Source organism: Uloborus diversus, unplaced genomic scaffold, assembly GCF_026930045.1.
Source record: "Uloborus diversus isolate 005 unplaced genomic scaffold, Udiv.v.3.1 scaffold_1047, whole genome shotgun sequence".
Taxonomy (NCBI): domain Eukaryota; kingdom Metazoa; phylum Arthropoda; class Arachnida; order Araneae; family Uloboridae; genus Uloborus; species Uloborus diversus.
The window spans coordinates 33,414-56,690 of NW_026557707.1; the positions used below are offsets into that span (position 1 = coordinate 33,414).

General features: G+C 31.1%; 1 protein-coding gene across 1 annotated transcript; it reads left to right on the forward strand.

Moving 5' to 3' along the window:
* The first annotated feature begins 142 nt into the window (after nt 1-142).
* Nucleotides 143-22,938, forward strand: LOC129232079 (guided entry of tail-anchored proteins factor 1-like). The gene is made up of 7 exons (XM_054866316.1): nt 143-359; nt 2,066-2,164; nt 3,867-3,966; nt 11,736-11,901; nt 19,014-19,081; nt 21,626-21,740; nt 22,652-22,938. Exons 3-7 carry the CDS (start codon nt 3,880-3,882, stop codon nt 22,726-22,728), a joined length of 513 nt encoding a protein of 170 aa, XP_054722291.1. The 5' UTR covers nt 143-359; nt 2,066-2,164; nt 3,867-3,879; the 3' UTR covers nt 22,729-22,938.
* The last annotated feature ends 339 nt before the right edge of the window (nt 22,939-23,277 follow it).

Genomic DNA, 23,277 nt, shown 5'->3' on the forward strand with positions numbered 1-23,277 from the left:
GTACAAACAAAACTACAAATAATAACAACGTGCTATGGGTATGTTTTTGATTTGAATTTGGGGATTTTTTGTTTGAAATTTGTATAGTATTATTTGTATTTATAATTTGTGATTTGTTCTGGAATAAGTGTAAAAATGATGCGGTTGTTTGTTCTGAAAATTAAGAATGTTTGATTTACGATGCTGTGCATTTCATGATCAATGTTGCCGGTGTACTGAGTCTTGAATTGCTTTTGTGAACATTTCACCAACATTTGAATTGAAAATGTACGTTTACATTTTCAAGAAAAACGAACTGAAAGTTTCAGAACTTATTGCAGAGAATTTGGATAATTTAATTACGAAAGATGTATCGGAAAGTAAGCATTTCTGGTTTGTTTTGATACTTACATGGTAATTCGGATCATAATTTCGAATAACTAAACAGTGCAAGAGCCCCTTATCCATATAAACTCCAATTTTAGTTCAGTAATTTAAACTTAAAGGGAAAAATAAGAGCTAATATTTCCAGGGGTGCCCAACTAGGGGGGGGGGGGGGCAGGGGGCCGACTGCGCATGTGAAATTTTTAGGGGGAGGAGTGTTTTGCACGGGCGTCGTTGGCACGGGGGACAAAGAAGACATGTCCCCCTCAATATTTTGAACTCTTCAAAAGTCCCCCTTAAACATGAGAAAACAAATCAAAAATTGTAAATCAGTTTTTTTTATTATTTCAAAAATTTGAATTTTGCTTACACTTTTGTACTACACTGTATATTCAAAAATGATGACATTGGAATGGTGCCCCTAGTAAATTTTAGCTGAAGGCGCCAATGCTTAGGACTACAGGAGGGGTGGGACAGCCTTGTCACCTGCTGTTTAGCTAGGAACTCGCGAACTCGCAGCGTTGTGGCAAGGCGCTTCGGCATAAGCTTGGTGCATGCTTTCCTTATTGCTAAATCTTGAATATCGATGCAAAACACAACAGTAGACGACATGTTTAGTTCTTCGGCAGCCATCTTGATCGTCAATTGACGGTAAGAGTCCAACACGGTGAAAGACAAACACGAGCCACGCTGTTGTCAGTTTTGCTGGTTGATGGCTGCTCAGAGCATTGTTTCTCTTGAACCTGTTCCTGGCCCTCTTTAAAGGCCTTTAACCGTCTCGAAATTTGAGTAGGACAGAGCAGAGGAGTCCCCGTAAGCCTGAGGAGTCATTTTGCTAATCTCCTCAAGAGATTTTTTGAGTTTAGCACAAAACGTAACCGCATACTATTTTTTTCTGACACTGTCGGCGTGTGGAGGTTCACAGTAACTGATATCCGACCACTTCCGCAGCTTGGAGAACACCGAGACTGGTTTCGTGGCAAACCTTAGCATACCCCCCCCCCCCCCCCCAACTAATCCAAGTAGTTCGATATTCCACTTTGACCTATAAGAGCACCGCAGGAAATTCAACTGCATTACGTTCAGAATGAACCTTGTATTATAGAGTAGTTTGGGTTTTATAAACAATCGGCAAACAATGTTTCTTAGCTATCCAGGAAACTCAGATATCTGGGAAGCGATGGTCCCAAACATCCCGGATAGTTGGTTCTGTACATGGCAAAAAAATGTTGAATATTTGAAATAATTAAGACAGTAAAAATATTTTAAAAACTGAAACTATTTCTGAATTTTTCAGAGTATCTGCCTATTACTATCTGTTTTTAAACTTTAGTTTGCATTAAATTTAGTTTTTATTCTTTGCATCTAAAGTATAAATAGCCTCTAAGTCTTTCATTACCATAACTTTTTTTTTTTTGCTAAAAATGCTAGATATTTATCTCCTAATGCTAAAAAAATAGGGGGATAAAAAAAATGTTTTGTGCAGGTATGTTGGATTTTGGTTTACAAAATTCTTGGCGTTCTTGGTATATTTCTTAGTTTGAGAAAGTTTCATTTAAAAAAATGCTGATTCCACTTTGTTACTATTTATTTTGCCCATCAGTTTGCTTCAAAGGTACTTCTGAATTTTTTGTGTTTTTCCAGTATTTCTATTAAAACTCCAGTATGTAAATAAAATTCTGTGTATTTCAAACATTTTCAGTGACTCTGCAGACATACAAGGTGTATGTAGTACACAAAAGTAATTAGACCAACAACACTGTGAAAATTGGCAATGCTGTTTTTCTGCTTGTCTTGACAGGTATGTTTATCCCTTCTGGAACAAGTTAAATTTTTAGCCCTGTAATTTTGAGAGTTTTATCAGTTAAGTTGTGTTTGGAAAATGGAACTGTAAAATGTAGAGCAATGTTATACCATCAAGTTTTGTGTTAAACTTGAGGAACCCGTGAGTGTGACTTTTGAATGGTTTAAGCAGGACTATAGGGAACTTTCTTTATCATGAGCATGCTTATACAAATCATCTTTGGCAGTTCAAGAGTACACAAAGATGAAACTTCCTTGCTCAGGAAGACCTTCCACTTCAAAAAACTGGTGAAAAGTAAAACCTGTATGGGCTCTTATGAAGTAGACTGCCGTATAACAATGCAAATGATGTGTGACCAATTAAACTTAATCATTTTTCCCATACATCAGATTTCAACAAAAAATTTGCACTTACATGTCACACGGCCTTTTGAATTAAGGATATTTTGTCCTCAAAAATCATTCCTGTTATTCTCTAGTCTCTCTTTTCACCTGATCGGAGTCCTTGTCACTTTTTCCTTTCCTGAAATTGAAAAATGTCTTATTATAAAATTTAAGTGTCTTATAAAAAGGACATTATTTTGGGACTTTAAAGTATCCAAAAGAATTGGACCTACATATAAAATGCTTTCAGTTCAAAGCTTTTCAGTGCTGCTACCAAGAATGGGAACAATGACTGGGCCGGTCGTGTATAGCTGCCTAAGGGAACTACTTTGAAGGGTACAATATTGCTGCTTGAAAATACAGTAGACCCTCGTTTTACCCGGGGGTTACAATCCACGGAAATGACGCCTAAATCGAAACCGCGTAAATTGAGACCTAAAACTAGTGTTAAAAGAGCGGTTTGGTGCTGTAAATAACAAAATACTTACTTCATTCTGTGATGACTAATTGTATAATAAGTTTAATGTGTACTTATATCAATTTTTATGCACAACATGCATAATTTAATTTTGTGTTCTGTTTATAAAGAGGAGCTGCTATGATAGTCTTTTGGCAGTCATTAAGAATTTTTCTCTGGAATTCTTTACAGGGCATTATCACATCCATGATCACTTGCGTTATTTCCATGATAGAATCTTCTTTCACTAACAAATCAGAAAGATCATTTCTATTGTCTAAGAATGGTTTAAAATTTTCAATGTGAACATTTTTTGGTTGTGTGTCGCCGACGTCAGTATCCTCATAGGATTTTGGCCTCCTTTGTCACTCCTGAAAGCTCTTCTTCCAGTGAGCTCTGAACTGTGTATTTTATAACTTTACTTCTGGAAAGAGCTGTGGAACTAATTGCATAAAACGTCTCCAGTTTCCCAAGCTCAATTTTTTTTCACACGCCAAAATGCAGTTGATTACGCGTAATCTGCAATCTTTAGGAGTTTGGATTTTGAAAGAGGGGAAATTTTCATCTGTTTGCATTGCCGCATCCGTGTAAAACCAAAACTCATCCGCGTAGAATAAAATAAAGCTGTCAAATCTTAAACCGCATATAATCAAAACTGCGTAAAATAAACCCGCATAAAACGAAGATCTACTGTAATAAGTTTTGGTTAAAAAAGTCTCATTACTTTTTTAACACAGCTTTTACATGTAAAATAATGTACATGAGTAAATATGCTGTATAATATTTCTTGAGTGCCTCCTAATCTGTCCCTTAATATTTTTCTTCTAATTTGTTATTTATTAATGTACTTCATTTTCAGATCAAATTCAGTTATGACTCTGTCGTTTGATACTACTTTGTTTTGGATGGCAACAGCCTTGGGAATTTCTGGAGCTTTTGTCCCTGTTTTCATTCAAATGGTAATATCTTTTCTATATAAGTACATAAGTTGTAAACAAAGAAAAGACACCTAACCCTTCCTTGGATTAGACATAAAAGTGACTTTTATTTTTTGTGCAGATTAATATTTGTACATTTATAAAATTCAAATGAAAAAATGAAAACGAAAAAATCTGAAACAAAGCGGAGTCAATTTAGATTTTCATTTCTTTTTCCCTAAATTTATTTTAATGCGTTTTTTCTCTGGATGCTTCATTTAACTAAATTAAAGACTCAGACCTGTCAGTGACTGTATACTCCTCCTTTGACATAGTATAAGTGTAATTTGATCTGATTTGAAATCATACCAGTTAATTTTATTCTAACTCATATTATTTTAAGCACTAATTTCAACTAGATTCTATTACTAAATTTGTATTTTATCACATTCAAAGTTTTGCCATGGTTCAATAATGCTCAATTTTAAGAAGGACCAAATTGTAAAAATATATTGTAAGTCTTGTTAGGAGGCAAGAAAATACTAAAGATGCCAATATTCAAGTGAACATGGTATCTGAATTTTTTTTGTTTTGATAGAATAGTTGGCAAGGATTTTTTTTTTTTTTTGTATTACCTTGGATTTGTCAAACTCAGTTTATTGTAATTATTAATCTTCATTACTTAAAATTATGCACTTCTGTCACTTTTATTATAACAATGTACCAATCTTCTTCCTATGGTCTAATTGTTCTTAGAAGACAACCTGCTTAATAGTTACCTGTTCATCCCTGACAGAAATGCTTAGCAAGTTATTCCCTAATCTTTGATGGAAATTTTGCTAGAGAGTTCTTGCATTACATATGAATTAATTGAATTTATTTGAAAAAATGTTATTTAATATGTTTCTGTTTTAAGTAAGATAATGTACTTTTTAAGTAAAAACTAAACTGTTGAAAAAGAAAGGCTCCAAGAACTAGATCTGAACTTTTTAAAATTGTGAATGTTACTTGTTATTGTAGTGAAATAATGTTTTTAACTACTTTATCCCTCTTGCTGTGCATCCCGTGATTTCCAGACAACATAGAAGCAAAGCAGCTAAACTTGCATAGTATGCAATTTCCACGGGGATGCAATTTTATTGTATATTTAACTGTGCATCCCGCTTTATTAAGATGTGGGCTAACAGATGGCATTAGTTGTCCACATTTCTACAAAATATACAAGCATATGAATTTTTTGTAGCATTCTGCGTGCACTGATTAAAGCTCAAAGATGTCTAGCTGAAAAATACTAAGATTTTTTTTTTCTATTTTAACTCTAAAATATATGTAGATTTGAAATATATATAAAAAAATATGTAATTTTTGAACCTATTTTGATTTTTAAACTATGCAGGGAGAGGGTTAATTTAATCTGTCATTGCTTTTTCATAGGAGATTAGCAGCAACAACAAAACTTTTTTTTTTTTTGCACAGTTAAGGTTCATTGACCTGCTTTTAATTGAGAATTACTCAAAACCAAGTTCATTCAAAAATAATAATGTACAGTATAACCCCAATTTGAAGATTGTCAGGAGACTGAAAAAGTTATCGTTAAATCAAGGATATTGTTGAATCGAGGAGCATATTCCTTCCTTCCTCAGTGACATGACAGCCCTGGGTGGGCCCTGACCGTCTCAACAATTTTTTTCCACACCTCTCTCTTTTTGGCCATGGCTTGCCAATTTTTTACTCTTATGGTTGACAAATCCTTTTCAACGCAATCAACCCATCTGAGGTTAGATCGACCCCTTGTTCTAACTCCTGTAGGTTTAGCCAAAAAAAATTTTTTTTTGATTGTTCTTTATTTAATCTTATAACGTGGCCTGCCCATTTGAATTTTTGGATTTTTATGAATTTGACCAGGTTATGAATTTGATCAGGTTCTTTAAAAGCATTGCACAGCTCTAAATTAGAGCGCCTGTGCCAAATACCATCAATCTCCTTTCCTCCAAAGGTGCACCTTAAAATGTGGCGTTCAAACACACCAAGGGCATTTTCATTGTTTTGTGTTAATGTTCAGGTTTCTGAGGAGTATGCGAGTACAGGTCTGATAAGAGATTTATAGACTGAAAGTTTAGTATACACAGGGGTCTGGCCAGAGGATATTTGGGTCCGTTAACGGACCCTTCACAAAAATCCGATCAACCAAAACGGACCTTTCACAAATTCCCAATCAAACAAAACGTACCTTTCACAAAATCCCGATCAACCGAAACAGACCCTTCACAAAATTCTGATAAACAAGAATGGATCTTTCACAAATTGTTTTTTGAAGGAACAAATCTGAAATCAAAATAATGCATATTAAACCGATAGTTTTTGGAACCTTTTTTAAAGTCAAATTAGAGGGATCAGCTTATACAAAATCTGCTAATTTTGCAAAGAAAAAAAATCAGCACTTTTGTGATGCTCCTGCAAGCGATAAATTGCTACTGCCAAATAAATATAATGCTTGTTGTTTACTTCTTGGAAAGAAATTAACAGCTAGAAATAAGTTTGGTTTCAAATAATTTTGTTTGTTTTATCACAGCTAATTAGCAGCCCCGATTTGATAAATTGATTTAATAAACAATAATAATAAATATCAGCGAAATGAACTTAGAACGGCAAAGGGATAGTAAGGGTGGGGAAAAAATGATCGCTTCAGATAAGATTACCAACTTTAAAATTATCGCCATTTAGCGTCTGGCGTTAAACCTTTATAATGACTTGATTAGAAAATATTCTCATCATTTTACCAGCTTGTCAATATTTGCGTTTTTATGGTGCAGTGCAATGTTCAACTGTTATTTTGGGAGAAAATTATATGGGTTTGATTTTTCGATGCTAACAAGGATGATTAACTTTAAATAAACTGTTTTACTTGCCCTTTTTTTTTCTTTAGATGTCTACATTTTGAAAGATACAATCTTTTAACATCCGATATAAGAATCATATTTTGTTCTTTTTTCAAGCTAACTTCGTTTTAATAGGATGCAAATAAATGAAAAGTCTATTTTTGTTAGAACACTTCAGTTTTTAGCACTTCAAGTTTTTAAAGCAAAATTCCATTTTCTTTTATGAGTCAAAAATTAAAATTCTGAATCAATGGTTTAATTTTATTTTTGCTTTAGCTGTGTCCACGGATATTAATGATATGTTTATCATAAGGACTCTAAAATGCAATTTAAAAATAATTTTATCAAAAATATTTCTTTTACAAGCCGTTTTTATACCTTTCATGCCTTCACTTTGAGAATTGCGATCTCTTTGCATCCGCTATGGGATTCCGATTTTTTAAATTTTTGATGTTTATTACGCTTTGTTAAGAAGTAAACAAATAAAATATCTTTTTATTTTTGTTAAAATCACGGAATTTATAAGTTTTAAACGAAATTCTTTGCTTTTTTAAAAGTGTCTTGGGTCAAAAAGTTAAATGCTGAACCCCCTCGTCTGAATTTTATTTATTTATTTATTTGTTACAATTATTTTAAATGCTGTACAGAAATATTTCTAGTATAATTTAACATAATGTAGAATGGTAGATAAATATTGCTACTTGAGGGAGCGATGCCCCCCCCCCCCCGCTAAATACTAGAAAAACACCCCAGAATGATATTCTCAACATAGAAGAGGAAAACACTCTACTTTAAGTTTAAATGATGTAGTTTGTGCCTGCTCTAAATTCTAAAATTTTGATTTAAGAAAAAAAAAAATTTTTTTTTTTGCGAAATTATTTTTTTTTTTCACAAAATTAATTCACTTTTCACAAAATTATTTTTTTTTTCACAAAAAACGGACCCTGTGAAAAATCCTGGACAGACCCCTGATACATTCAATGCAGTTAAATCTGGACCAGTGAAATGTATCATTAAATTGAGGAAATCGTAAAATCGGGTATCATTAAATCAAAGTTATGCTGTCTATAAAACTACAGTATAACCTCAATTTAACAATTGTCAAGAAACTGGAAAAAGTTATATTTAAATCAGTGATATCGTTTAATTGAGGAGCATAGATATTTAATGCAGTCAAACACGGACCAGTGAAATGTATCGTTAAATTGAGGGAATGGTTAAATCAAAGTTAAACTGTACTTACTATTACTGAGTGATGCATTGGTGTATCACCAAACACCAGTGTATGCATAACATCAAAATATCAGTTTAATTTTTTTTTTCTTCAAATTGGATAGTTGCATACTTGTCTAAATATTTTAATGTATACTAAGGAAAAATTGCGAAAAAACTATTTTCTGGTATGCCAGCCCATTATTTAATAACTATTTAATCAAACCTTGTGCAAATGGGTGTTTTAAAGACAGCACTTCTGCACATAATGTTGTCTGTGTCTCCTGTATTGAATAGTGGTATGTAACCAGATGTATATTAATTAATTAATTTTATAAAAAGCTCTTATTATTACTATTTTACCATAATTGTGATAGCTCATTGCTTGGGGGAGAAAAGTTATTTGTACGAAATAAACAGTTAAGAAACAAAGAAAGATTATTCTTCCAGAATGGAGGTTGCATGATCTTTATTTGTTGAAAGCAGTCAGACAATTTAGCTATGTTTAATTTTTTCTACTGCACACGTTCTTAATTTTTAAGTATGTAATAGAAATCAATAAGATGGCTTGTATACAAAAAGTTTGGAACAAAAATCTTGATATTAAGCCTCGAAATTAAAAATAAAATCTAAGTCAAGCATCTTCCACCACTGCACCAAATTCCAACCCACAATTTTGTGGTTGAAAGTTGGCGAGACTGGAGTTGGTTTACATTTGTTCCTTGTTATGTCTCACTTTTACTTAAATTAAACTAGATTTTAAATTATTGCTTGTAATGTTTGATTTTCTTCTTTATTTGTTTATTTTTAGATAATAAGAACAACGACCGCTTTCAATTTAATTATGGTTGTAAGTAAATGATACTAATAAAATGTGTTGTTAACTTATTTAAAAGTTCTAAAATGCTCAGTGAAGGTTTTTTTTCTTTGGAAAAAAAAAAGGACAAAACACTGGTCTCTGAATACTTTTTTTACAAAATTTTGCCTGCCGATAGCCCAAAAGAGGTTAAGAAATGCTGCTTTATTGTTTCCCATATATTTTATACTCATCATATTTTAGGACAATACTACTGCTATATTTTTAATCAAAAATTTAAAAATCCCAAGGCAAACTTGTTTAAAACATTCCAAATTATTTTTATAGAAATGATTTAAAAAATTAAATTGATCCTTGTCCTATTCAATAGTATATTTATATTTTTGGTCTTAAGATTCTGTCTCTTTGAGATTTACTGCAAGTGAAATCTTAACTTTTAAAAATTATGTAAAAAGTATTGAGGTGACTTTTGAGGTGCTGTTGGTCATGAATTCATATAATGGTTGAATGTAGCTTGTTTGACCCTGATCCAAGACTTTCTTAAAAAATAAAAAACAGCACATGCAGTATCCCTTCCACTCTCCTGATCTTAATCCTAATAAGCATTTGTAGGAAATCCTTGGGAGACAGCTATGCAACCCTTCTGTGCCCATCAAACTCCTATCAAAAACTGAAACAAGCTCTTGGTATTTGTGGGAAGACTTTGTATCCGAAATTCTTTTACATTCTCATAGCACTTATGAGCAAATGTCATGCAGCATACATTGCTACTAAAGGCACCCGTTATTGAACCAACCAATGAACCTTTTATAGCACCAAATTATCTTTACACTCAATTCTTTCGAGTATAAACTTTATTTTCACAATTTTTTTCACTCGTTTTCTGGATAATAAAAGTAATTGATACCCTTACTTTCTATGGTTTTTCTCTGGTATGCTTGTATTAATCTCACATACAGTGAAATATATTGAACACAAAAAAGCTTAACATGAAAAATTGGTTTACTCAAACTGGTATAGCAATCCAGACTGTATATTGTGCACTTACATATAAATCTTTTAACACAAAATTCGTTTAACATAAAAAAAATTTCGGTCTTTTCAGCTTCATGTTAAACGTTTTCCACTGTATCATATTTCCTGCAATTCTGGCATTGATTTCCTTAAATATCCACATAATCATCAGTTATACAGTCGTCCCCACTTAATCGGGTAACCCCGCTTATAGGAGTAGAAATTTGTAGAACAACAAAAAAAAAATCCTGTAGCAAAAATGTTAAAATTTCCCTACTAGAAGAAATATTTTTTTCATTGATACCCCGCTTAATCACATACATATTCAAAGTTTCTGTAGCGAAACTGTTTATTTTAAGTCAAATTTTTCGTCTCTTTCTTGCAAAAGGTCACTTTTAACAAAGAACAAAAGGAGCTAACCATAATTTTAGTTGGCGTCTAGCTGTAATCTTATCTAAGGCTGTAAAATGCATCAGAGGTTAGTTATTAGAAGAGTTGGAAGAATTGGATCACGTGCAGTGAGAGGGGATTCTTTGCTTGCCTCTCTCTGTCTCTGGTCTTGTCTGGTCCCGTCCCCTCTGATGCCTCAAGGAAGTTGGCTCTTTTCTGTATAGAAAACTGGTTCCCAGGGCTATTTATTAGTTCTAGTTCTTGAAAGAGATATTTGTCAATGACATTGTTGGACTTCGTTGGACTTTTGACGAGTTTCTGTAGCTGAGAATAAAGAAAAACTTTTCCTGAATCGGTTGATTGTTGATTTTTCTCTATTGTTTTGCACTGATTGTGTGGTAAATTCAACGCTAAAAGGAATGATGTAAGCAAATGCGTGGTTAAGTCAAAAGTTTTGGAAGCTATTAAAAATTAGAAAGGACAGACAGATATTGCAAAAGAATTTGGAATTTCTTACACTCAGATTTCAAGAGTAAACCAAAATGCAGGTAAAACTGAGGAAGAGGTCTTTCAGAAAATATGAAACTAAGTAAATACAATATTTTTATGTATTCATTTAGGTAATACCTATGTGTATTTTTTTAAATATAATTTACATAAAAATATTAAATATTTTAATGTTTGTGAAATGCATGTCAATATTCAAGAAACGAAGAATCATTTATCATTTATTGTAGTAATAATGAATATAATATCAGAGATGGGTTTATTGTATTCCCCATATAATCGTATATCCCGCTCAATCAAATGAGACATGTTAAATCCGTTGATATTCGTTTCAGCGGGGCTGACTCTACGTAGCTTATGGAACCCCAATTTATGTGGGTATATATATTTATAAATTCGTTAGAACTTATCACATATTGCCTCAATTGCAAAATTGATTTACTCCACTTTTAAAAAAAAGATCCTCATTTCTGCTTTAATAGTGCTTTATCAAAGCTTAGCATGTGAATTTATATCAAAGTTTTGGTTCAGTACATTTCTGACCATTTGATGACAGAAAATGTAACACAAGGGCCTATTTACTCCTATAGATAACACCATCTTCTTCAGAACTATTCTCTACTTTTTGTTTTATCTAGTTAGTCCATTTGGCAAGTGAAACATCCATATATATAGAAATTTCAATGCAATGAAGTCTTTAGTCCTCATTATGAAACTAAAGATGTCTGATATTTTTCTTTTATAAATAAAATAATTATGTAAATGTAAAAAAATAATGAAAATCCAACCAAGCAAATGTCTTGAACTGAATATAACTCATACTCATTGTGGAATTTTTCTGGGTTGGATTTCTTAAAGTTTGAAAGTTCTGTTACTAGATTTATTTGTTGCTCATAAACTTTTTATGCAATAGCACATCATATTTTTTCTGAATGTCATATTTGATGAAGTATTACATTATACTCATGATATTCTTTTGTTTTGTTTTGTAGTTTCTTCATATCTTCATGGGAGAAACAGATATAGAAGCTAATTTACGCCGGCAGAAGTGTGATTTAGAAGCTGAACTTGGAGGCATTAGTATGGTTGATGAGTTTGCCAAATATGCCAAAATAAAGAGAAAATTAAATAAAGTTACAGATGAACTATCTCACCAAGGTATAAATAACTAAGTTGAACTTAGATGGTTTTTTTTTCCCTTTTTTTTTGTAATTGTGAAGTTTATGAAACTTTGTTTTTAGTTATGATTTTTGAAACTTGATTTGACATTTTGTCGGCAATGCAAATACCTTATTACCTGGTATGGCACAAAATTCGGATTTCAGATTTTCACTAACCATTGCCTGATCCTTTCGAGCATGCTGTGAAACACAAGGTTATAGATTGTTATATTTTTTTGATATTCATTGTTATATTGGGTAAATGACTAGCTATGGACATGGTTAAGGGTTTTTTGTTTTAAAATTTGGATTGTTGTTGAATTGTGATGTCGCAGTTCTAGTTCATGGAAACAACTAACTCTCGCAGTGTTACAAGTTTGAAATTAAACTTTTATGGCTTTTCATTAGTTTGCAACAATGATATATATATATATATGTAATATTGATATAAATTTTAATGCACTGGTTTTAGTAGTTACGGTCGCATTCGCTTAGTTATGAGTATACGAAAATCTGATATTTAAGAATACTGAAACAATTATTTTTCTTACGATATAATCAAATTGCAACTTGCCAATTTGAGCAGCGTTGAAATTAAAAAATGGATAACAGACAAATCGCTTTTAAAAAGTTTCTCTAAACGACAAAAATAAATGAAATAGAACTATTGTGCTCCTGCATTTTTATTTATCATCTACCAAATTTAGCTTCTGTTTCATTAGCAATTCTGAATAACTTGAGGAAGGATGGCAAAAATAAACCAATTATGGCCATATGTGACCATAACTGAATTGCTTAATTTAACTTCACCTTTTATGGGCACATCAGCTAAAAGGATCTTAAGTAACTTAATGGCAGAAACATTCTTATATGATAGAAAAACATGATAAGGAATAAGTCCATGCCAATAAAACTGAAGAACTTAAATGCAAAAAAGTTGCTTTTTTTCCTTTTTGATTTTTTTTCTAACTAAGAGAATAAATACTTAGGTTGGACAAAAATGTGGAAGGGGTGTTTTTTAAAGATGCTATTTAGAGAATAAACTGGTGCTGTTCCTTGAATATTAAATAAAATCTTGAACTTGACAGTGGAAAACAAACCTAAAGCAGAATAGAAGGTATTCGACCTTCATGTACAGGCATCAGTGTCTTATTTGGGCCTCTCATTAGGATAGCTTTATTAATGTAAACAAACAGTGACTCATTGCTCTGTGCATATGATTTTTAGGTCTCAACTGCTCTTGTTTATATCTTTGTTTCTTTTTTTGTTATGAGTAATTGAAAGAGATATACATCTAGCTGAATAAATTATAGGGAAAGGGAGGATAGTTAAAATATTTTTGCTTGTGTGTTCTAGACTATTGGAATTCTGCCGCTCAATGAAAGTACACGAATGACTTAAAGGGGCATTGAAGTTCATGATTTTTTTTAAATCCTTTCTAATTTTGTTCTTTTTAATTTATTCTTTTTCATTTGGAGACTGGAAAACTGCAGTAAAAATGATTAGCGAAGTGAGTTAAGTGGAATGTTTTGGAGTGCGGCTATGAAGCGGTTTTGAGACTTGTCACATGGGGATTTAACTAATTTAAATTCATTGACCTAAGTTCTTTTAATTAAAATTAAATAATGTACAGATTAATATAGCTACATTTCTTTTTCTTTGATTCCACACTCACAATGTCTAACTTTGTTTTTGTGTGCATATCATTTAGTTTTGTGCGCATAGTTAAAATTTTAGAATTCTACTTATTTCACTCCCTTCTAATAATGTCGTATTTTTTATATTAATAACTAGTGATCAGTAGTACATTGTTTACGCAACTTAAAAATTTGAAATCATTATTTTGAGACACTGATTTTATATGAATATTTTTGTAAAGTTAGGCTTAACTGCTGTAAATGCACGGGCCGATGGCGGCGTTCCATTTCGGAATGCTCGGTCCCGTAGCTGCACTTCGTTTTCTGTGCGCTGTTCCTCAAGAGGTTAAGAGACTTATGACTAATTCAAGACTCAGAAAGGTTTCTGATCATTCTGCATTAAAAAAGGCTAGGAACAAGCTGTAAATTTCACAAAATAGTTTTACTTGTTATGTTCAATTATTTTTCAAGATTATCATAAAAATTTCACTTGTAGTTGCAAGGGTTTAAGCATGTCTTTTAAAAATACCAATTTCCTTTTCAAGTTGTTAGCTCATAACATTCAGAATTTTCCAGTAAACTTTATCAAACTTTCCATAGGTAGCAATAAAGTAGCAATATGTGGCAATTTATAAAAAAAAAATTATTGTTAATTATTACTAAAATGTAAAAATATATCAAGTCTTGTGGGTTGTATATTAGCCAGTTCCTTATAAGTTATGAATCTTAAGGGGCTTATTTCAAATGTAGTTTTTTAATACAGTTTTATTATTTAAAAGGTTATAAGGAATCAACTTCTTTAATGTCATTTTAAATCACAATTTCTTGGGAATTTCTGAAAACTTACCAGCCAAGAGCATTTTAAATCACCAACATCAAACAATATGTAATTAGTCATTCTAAAAGAAAAAGTATCACTGTTTGGTAAACTAATAGTTGTTACTGTTAGATCATATTAAAAATAACTTTATTTGCTATTCTATTTTTAATATTCTTAATTAGAATTCATAATGTAATGGATATGAATTTTGCTGGATACTGGGTTCCAGATATACAACCTCTTTTTTTAGATGAATTAGTCATAGTTGGTACTTCGTTTTATTATTCAATTTTCCCATTAACTTTAATTTTCATTGTAATTTTGAGTGTACAATAGCCCAGCTGATACTGCCTTATACTAATTTTAAAATCATACTCATAAGTTTTATAATGTTATTGAACCACTGTGACTTAAGTTGATACAGATAACTGTTATCATGCTGGAGAATTATTTTTTTCCGGGAGTTAGGAAACCAGATATTAAAAAAATAAATAAATAAAGCTTGTCAACTAAATTGTTAGCAAATCAATTCAGCTAATTTCCCAACTTCATCCAAATTAGTCCACAAATACCGTTATTCAGCAGTGTGTACTGCAAGTGATTGTTTCAAAAGCAGAGTTGATATATAAAAAAAGTGCTACTGATTTCTTCTAAAGTGCTGAAAAATTACTGTTTTCATACAAGAATTTGAGTTTTATAAAGCAAAAGTGCATAACATATTATTCAATTTTTTTAATCTTTACAATGCAAGACCCTATTATGAAAGCAGTAAACATACATGTAATCTCTTCTTTAAACTTTTTTTTTTCAACTTATTTTATTTTGCTTTTTGTATATTGTTTCATATTACATAGCATTTAACATGTTGCATATTTTATTGTACTTCTCAGTAATATAACTCAAAAAAGGTGTACTGCTAGAGAATTGCCACACCCAGTTTTGCCAACTATCCAGTTATCTGCCACATATGCTGAATGTAGTATATTAACCGTATATCTGTTGCATCCCTCATTAAAGCTTTTTTTTATCCTCAAAAAATCCATATAAATGGCCATAGCAAAAAGAGACATTAAAGTATATTAACCGTATATCTGTTGCATCCCTCATTAAAGCTTTTTTTTATCCTCAAAAAATCCATATAAATGGCCATAGCAAAAAGAGACATTAAAAAATGGACATGATAAATTAAATTTAAATGTGTAGTTAATTATGCTAGTAAGTTGAAAAAAAAAGCTATACTTTGTGATGGGATTCAGTCAATATACACACTGGTTTTCATGAACCATTTCTGAAGTTCCACAAACTGGCAGATGAAGTTTAAAAGAATTTTAAAATATTTGCGATTCCTTTTAAAATCCAAAAGAAAAAAAATGTTTTTTTTTAGCAAACATTTTACTCTAAACATTACTTCTTTTTAAAATGTACGTAGAATTCTATTGAAGCATGTGTACAAAGCAAAAGTGAGGTGCAATTTTAATTGAAGTTCAGAATGTTCAACACACAGTATGAAGGATATTAGGTAAAGCTGTATGTTAAATTTGTTGTAAAAAATGATCCAGAACTTAATAAAACCCAAGAGAAAAAAAAATATAAATATGGTAAATTTTCATGTATATAAAAATAAGGGTTAATTTTTTTTAAGCAGTGCCTTTAAATGGAAATTACAGTATATTCACTTATGCCTTTTAACATGTTTATTGCCTTCTTCAAAATACCATTTATCAGTGTAGACTTAGCTGGAATGAGTCAAATTGTTAAGGTTTCCTTTTAAAAGAATTAAATCTTAGTTTTATTTCTGTTGTTTGCACTCTATTTACACAAGAACTTCCTGTTTTGAAAATGAAATAAGAAATTTTACTTACCTAAAATTCTTTATTATTATCTTTTTCCTGTCACACATAATGTGAGATTATGCTTTATGCTGTTTTGAAAACTATCTTGTAAGTGTTGCCCTCCCTTGTCAATGCACTGATTCAGTCAAACTAGGAAGTTTTGGTCAACTCTTTGGAACATGTCAACTGGTATATCGGCAGCTTCAGCTCAGATGCGGTGCTTCAGTTCCTCCAGAGTTCGTGGATGATCGATATAAACCTGCGACTTCAGATACCCCACAGGAAAGAGTGACAGGGGGCTAAATCAGGGGAGGGTGCAGGCCAGTTTAAGTACCCATTCCAATCAAGCAACTGTTAGAAAAATATGCCTCCACAGTAAAAGGACGATACTCTCTCCACCAAAGCATGATGTCAAGCATTATGTAAAAAAAACTTCCTATTCAGATCTTCTTGTTGAGGCTCTCCACACCACTCTGTAATGCTCCACACTTTTTGCATGCCAAATTAAAAAAAAAAAAGAATTTCCTTCTCCCCACCCTGTATTTCTCTCATTTACTAATTGGTTGTGTGCATAGTTTTACTATAAGCCCTTAACAATTTTAGAACTCCTTTCATTTTCTTCTTAAGACTGTACAAATCCTAAATAAAATAAATTTCCAACAAAATATCTTAAATTTTTTCTGTTTTTAAATTTCCAGTTTATAAATTAAAATGTAATTGTTATTTCCATTTCACATAAGGATGTGCATAAAATCGATTAAAATATTAATCCTTTACTAATTTCATGTTTCATTGTTTTTCTACATTAAAGTATTTTATAGTACCTAAATTTAAAATTTTGAATTGCTACTAAGTAGACTAAAATCAATTTGAATTCTATTGCTGAATGTACAATTTTGCAAAATAATGTTCAAACTATTGTTCTGCTTTGCTTCTATTGATGTAACTAATTACTAATGGGTGAGGCCACAGTATTTGTAGTCTGATATGCTGAAAACAAAATTTCATAAAAAAAAAAACAATGGTATTATACATTAAGTTAAAGGTAATTAAATATAGTTTATGAATATGAAAATTTTTTTGTCAAATAAATGAAACAAATTTCGAGTTTAAAAGTTGCAGACATGACAAAGTTTTTTTTTTTTTTTTTTTTTGCCATGACAATTAATCTTTCTAATTAAACATGACATTTTAAACAAATATTGTATTTGCATAATTTATGAATAAGCAAACTGCATATTTAGTTTTTAATATGGGATGCATTTAGAAGAAAATGTTACTATTTCAATAAAAAATGTTCTAATTGTTACTACTGTGTTGCAAATATTTTAATAAATTTTCTTCAAAATTGTATTTCTCCTACCTATTTGGTATGTTATAGCCATGTGATGAAAAAAAAATCATTTTTTCTATTTAGTATTTTTTTCTTTTTTTTTTAAATTTTTTTAAATTGGTCATGTTTGCAACGTTGCGGACATGGCAAACAGAAGATTTTTTTCGGGCATTGTAACATTTAATACTTCTTATTAAACAAAATACACTAGAGCAAATATTATAACTATATAATGGATGGCTAAAAAACTATATATTTAACTTTTGTGTTTTAATATGAGGTGCTTAGAGAAGAAAATGTTGTCTTTTTAATTTAAAATTTTAAACTCTTCGTTACAGCGTGAAATTAACTGGTGCATTTTCTTCAAAATTGTTTTTTTTTTCAATCATTTACTATATTATAGCCATGTGATAAAAAGAAAATTATCATTGTTATATATATTTTTTTAAATTGATTTAAATTTGTCATATCTACCTAGTTGGGAACGTGACTAACCATAACGCATTTATTCAACCAATAATATCACTCTCAATTGAAGCTCCTTTTCAATTTTTAAGTTCCCAAAACATTTATTAGGCTGCATCATTTTCTAAAATACCATTAAAGCATGAACATCGTTTTTGAAGAAGGATGATAGATTGCTGTACTTTTATGTCAGTTAAAAAGGAAAGCATGACACTAAAAGCATCATTTAAAACTAATAGCAGAAAACGAGTTCAAGTAATTGGAAATCCCTCAGTATGAAGCAATTTCAGTTACTACATAATAATCGACTTCATTATGTGATCCTTCCCATGACCACTCTGTATGTTTATTTTCACATGAAACAAAAATTGCTTTAAAGAAATTTATAAATAAATTGTAATGTAACTAAATCTATTTTTTTCGTTTGCTTATAAAATATCAAAATGTCGTCATTTCATAAAAAAGTTTAAATGCTGGAAGTGATTCAAAATGAAAACCAGTCAATACATTACAAATTATAAAATATTTAAAGTTATATGTAGAAATATATAATGTATCAATTGATGTATGCCCAAGAAAAATGTCATAGGAAACAGAAAATCAAGAGGTAAACTTTTTGTCACATGTGCAACACACTGATTACTTTTAATTTGGTAATTCTTTGAAAAGTCCTTATAATTTCATAAAATAAAAAAAAAGTCAGATAAATATACACTGAACTAGTCGCTTAAAAGAAATTCTAATCTGTTTATAAAATTTAGAGTATTTGCCAAATGCGTGTGGACACATTTAAGTGCAAGGTTTTTTGTCACGTGTGCAACGCTACAATTTTTAAAAAAAAATAGAAGTTTATATTATTTTTATCACTTAAATATAATTTGGGTTATGATGGGTAATGTGTTCTGATTTTAAAAAGGAAAATGCATCCATATTGTTTAATTTTTTACTGAGTTATGGTTATTCTAAGTTTGCAAATGTCATTTCCGCAATACTGTGGAATCACCCAATTTCTTTGTACTATAGCTGATATGAGATCATCATGTGCAATGAAAACAAATTTGATTTCCTCTGCAATTCTTTATTCATTAGTGGTAAGTATGTAATGATTTTTGAGATTTTTTTTTTTTTTTTTTTGGTTAGATTTATTAAACCTTGCTTTTAAACAATGGCAAACAGAAAAAAGTGTGGCCTAACTGCACGATTCATCTTTGAAGTAAAATTAAAAGACTCTTAGAGATATTTCTAGGACAAACTTTAGTCAGCGTATTTCCTTATTAATTTGAGAAACAATATTCTGAGATTGGTAGCATTTATGTATATAGTTATCTTCTTATTGATTTTCTGTTGCTGCTTTTACAAAATGACTGGTAGGTGGGGCAAAACTGTCATACCAGTGCCTCCTAACTTCAATTGAAAAAAAAAGCTTATTCAAAAGGTTTCTTCAAAAGGTAGGAAAAAAAAGGAGAAAATACAATGGTAACTATAAAAAATACTGCAAAATAATGTTGCTTACATGACTATATATATATTAAAAAGTTATTATAAGCAAGAAGTCAGAAACAAAGTCTCTCATCTCCTTCCTCATAATTCAAACAAATATCATGGGCTCATCCTTGGCATTTAAAGCATTGAATCAATATTTAAATGCCAAGCCTCTTTGTTTGCAATTTTTTTGTTTATCAAGTTTCATCATGCTTATCATCAATTGAACCATCACATTCAGCAGACATTCTTCCAGGAAATATTGGCTTTATTGTGTTTGACTTTAATACTGTCTTTGGCGTTGTTGTTGTTCTTTTTTTTTTCATTTTGCTTAGTTCATGTATATGTAAGTTTCCTTATTAGTGCTTTTAGTATGTTCTTTTTACTTACAGTGTATTTTCTGTCCCCTCTTGATTTCTGTTTTTCCAGTATATTATTTTATCCTGATTCTGCTTCAATTTCCAGTTACACTTTCCCCACACAGTTGTGTTTTGTAAATATATAAATAATAACTTAAAATAATATCTCATGAGATATGTGCATTACTGAACCAAAACATCATACTTGAATATTGTTTCTTTAAATCTTCAAAATTTAGTTGTACTATATAGAAGTTGATTCAGTGTTCTTAAAGTTCATGCAATGAAGTGAGGATCTAACTTGTTTGGAGTCTTTGTAGGGTATTTTGTGTAACAATTGATATGTCTATTACAGTTATTGCCTTGACAGGAGGAGGTTGACAGTAGTTATTTAAAACTGATGGAAATATTGACCTTCTTATTGTTGAGGATTTTATGTTTTTATACAATAAAACGTTGTTATGGACATTTTTAAAAGTAATTCTAGAATGATCACTCTAAGAAATTCTATTAGTGAAATACATCTTCTACTAAATTATCAAGTCACCAAGTTAAGTAGTTAGTAGAGCAAAAGGCTCCCACACCGTGACCTCAAATTCAAACAAGGGCATTTTTGTTGATCCTCTCCTCTTGGTTTGGATTCCACTTTAAGTAAGAATTTTCAAACTTTCCCACTGTTTAGTCCACATTAGGTCAGGTTTTGGGAGCTCCACTATATCTCTTTTTCCTTTTTTATTTACTTAATTATTTTTTTTAATTATAAATGTGAAAATGTTTTATTCATAGGAATAAAAAAAAACTGAAATGTAATACCAATGTATGGTATGAGCTACTGAGATTTTGTTTCTTTATAGTAGTTTTATGAATATTCATTTTAAAAAGCATATCTTTAAAAACTAAAACACCATTTTAGATCATGCTTAATCATTCAGTAAGTTACCGCCCTATAACCAGGGCTAAGGCAGAAATACATGAAATACAACGCCAGCTCAGTCGATTCCAGCCGAGGACTGAAGTTTTGTGCTTATTAGCAACCATCAGCCTGGCATAGGAGTGACTGAGCTGAAGATGGAAAACCTCTTAAGGAAGCCTAGAGTGCCAAACAAACTGGTAGCTAATGTGACCGATTTGGTCACTCTTAGCACTGACCAGACGAGTGACCAATTTGGTCACTCGTGCTAATTCTATATTAGCTACCAGTTCGTTTGACACTCTAGACTTCCTTAAGAGGTTTTCCATCTTCAGCTCAGTCACTCCTATGCCGGGCTGATAATTGCTAATAAGCACGAAACTGCAATCCTCGGCTGGAATTTGGCTGAGCTGGCGGTGTATTTCATGCATGCTTAGTCACGTTTAAAAAGAAGGATAAAAGGTTTCTTCTGGAAAGTTTGAAATTGTAGGCTTCAAGTGAATTCAGGGAGAAGTGCTAGAGGAAGTAAACAAAGAGGGTTCCTGCCATCCACCATTGCCATTTTCATCAATTACCTGCTGGATTGGAGATTCTACTTATGAACATTTCGCTTATCTGATTGGTGCTGTTTTCTACATCCTAGCGCCAAGCAGACAATTATAACGCCAAATGTCAGGTTGATTTGTTTACTTCTACTACAAGCTCTTCCTGAATTCATTATTAAGGCATAATTTTAATCTCTGTTTGGTATTGGTAATAAGGATTATTGTCCTGTATGTTTGATCCGCCCATGAGCACCATAATTGAATTTAACAGTTGGCTTGCTTTTAGTCTTCCGTAGGTCCAGCTCTGATTTCTATAATAATTTTTGTTCTTACTTCTAGTTTCTTACTATGGCATCGATACTATGGAATTACAGAAAAATGCCTGTTGTTGTACTGTCTGAAAATTGCCTATACCCACTTGGATTCCTACTATCATATTCTTCAAGTGTTCCAGGTATTCAGTAATAATTATATTTTCAATTAATTTTTTGAGGAAAAACATTAAGGATGTCGGTGTAAAAAAGGTATCAGGCATTAATGAGACATTGTTTTCCTTGTTTATTTTATCATTAAAACACGCAAAATGTTTTTTTTCCTTTTTGGTAAATTAAAATTTTTAGCATAGGAAAATATATAATTTTGCCTTTTTCTGGAATATATATCTAAGTTTTTTTTTTTCTTAATTTTTTTATGTCTTTAATTGCTTGTTTATTTTTTCTATGATTAGCAAATAAGCCAATACATTGCAGCCCTGAGTGCTAATTATTTTTCATTAAATTGATAATCTTGATTTTGCCACAAAAATAATTTTACTGTTTACAATGTCTCTTTTTCATTTCAAAATGCAAATCTTATAAACTGAAATAATGATTGAAAATATATTGAAAATGCTTATTTTTCATAAAATACTATTTTAACTTTCAATTTATAAATTTACAAGAAAATTGAGAATAAGTATTGTCCGTTTTCCCACAAGAGGGCACTTCACCCTTCCTTCTTAAATGCAAAGTTCAATTTTACGCGAGTGTGCTTGGTAAACCTATCCCCGTTCTTGTAAATGACACAACCAGACAACCTTAACTTTTGCATGTATTTTAATGTGCAATAAAAAAGTCTTAGTGTCCTGTGCACCACTTGGTTCACTTATCTGTTGCTACTTTTGTTATTCTTACATTTTAAAAACTGCTGCTTTTACAACGAAATGACATGATCTCAATATGCCTTCTGCCGAAAGCAGCTAAATGGAATAATTGGATATCAGGTGACAAAGGCGAAGTCAAGTGCCTCCTCGTAGAAGGCAGACAATACTTTACTTTGAATTAGGAAGAAACTTGTGATGATGAATTTTACATATTTTTCTTTCAGGTAGCATCAGTTTAGCTGCCTGGTTGTTCATAAGCAGCACTGTGGGGAAATTCATGGCTGATCATGTAAAACTATGAATGTACATTTTATTTAAAATTTATTATTTGATATTTATACAGTCATGTGTGTTAATAAGAAAGTCAAAAGACTTGCTGAAATTTTTACTATAGCCGTAATATTGTTGAAAAAAATTAATGAATAATGTGTAAAATGTAAAATGTGAAAATAGTTGTAACATGTGTTTTAGCCAATACTTTATAGAAAAAAATTAAACCGTTTTTTGCATATTTTTTTTAATTGAATCTAAATGGCTTTACTTTCTTTGTGTACTTCAAATCTTGTACTTTTTCAATTGAATTAACTTTTTTTCTTGCAGTTTTAGTGTTATGCAAATCATTAGACAATTATGTTATGTCCAAAAGAGGACATTACTGATGCTGCTTCTTTCTCTAAACGTGAAGATGCTTCATTACATCAGTAAAAAAATGTTTAAATGTTTTGCTTAGCTGAACAAATTTTAGAATTTTTCTCTTGTAGACTGGGGAATAAAATTACTACGGTACAGCTATAATGCTATGTACGACTTTGTTATTAACAGGGGTGACAGGGTATTGTCATGCAATTTC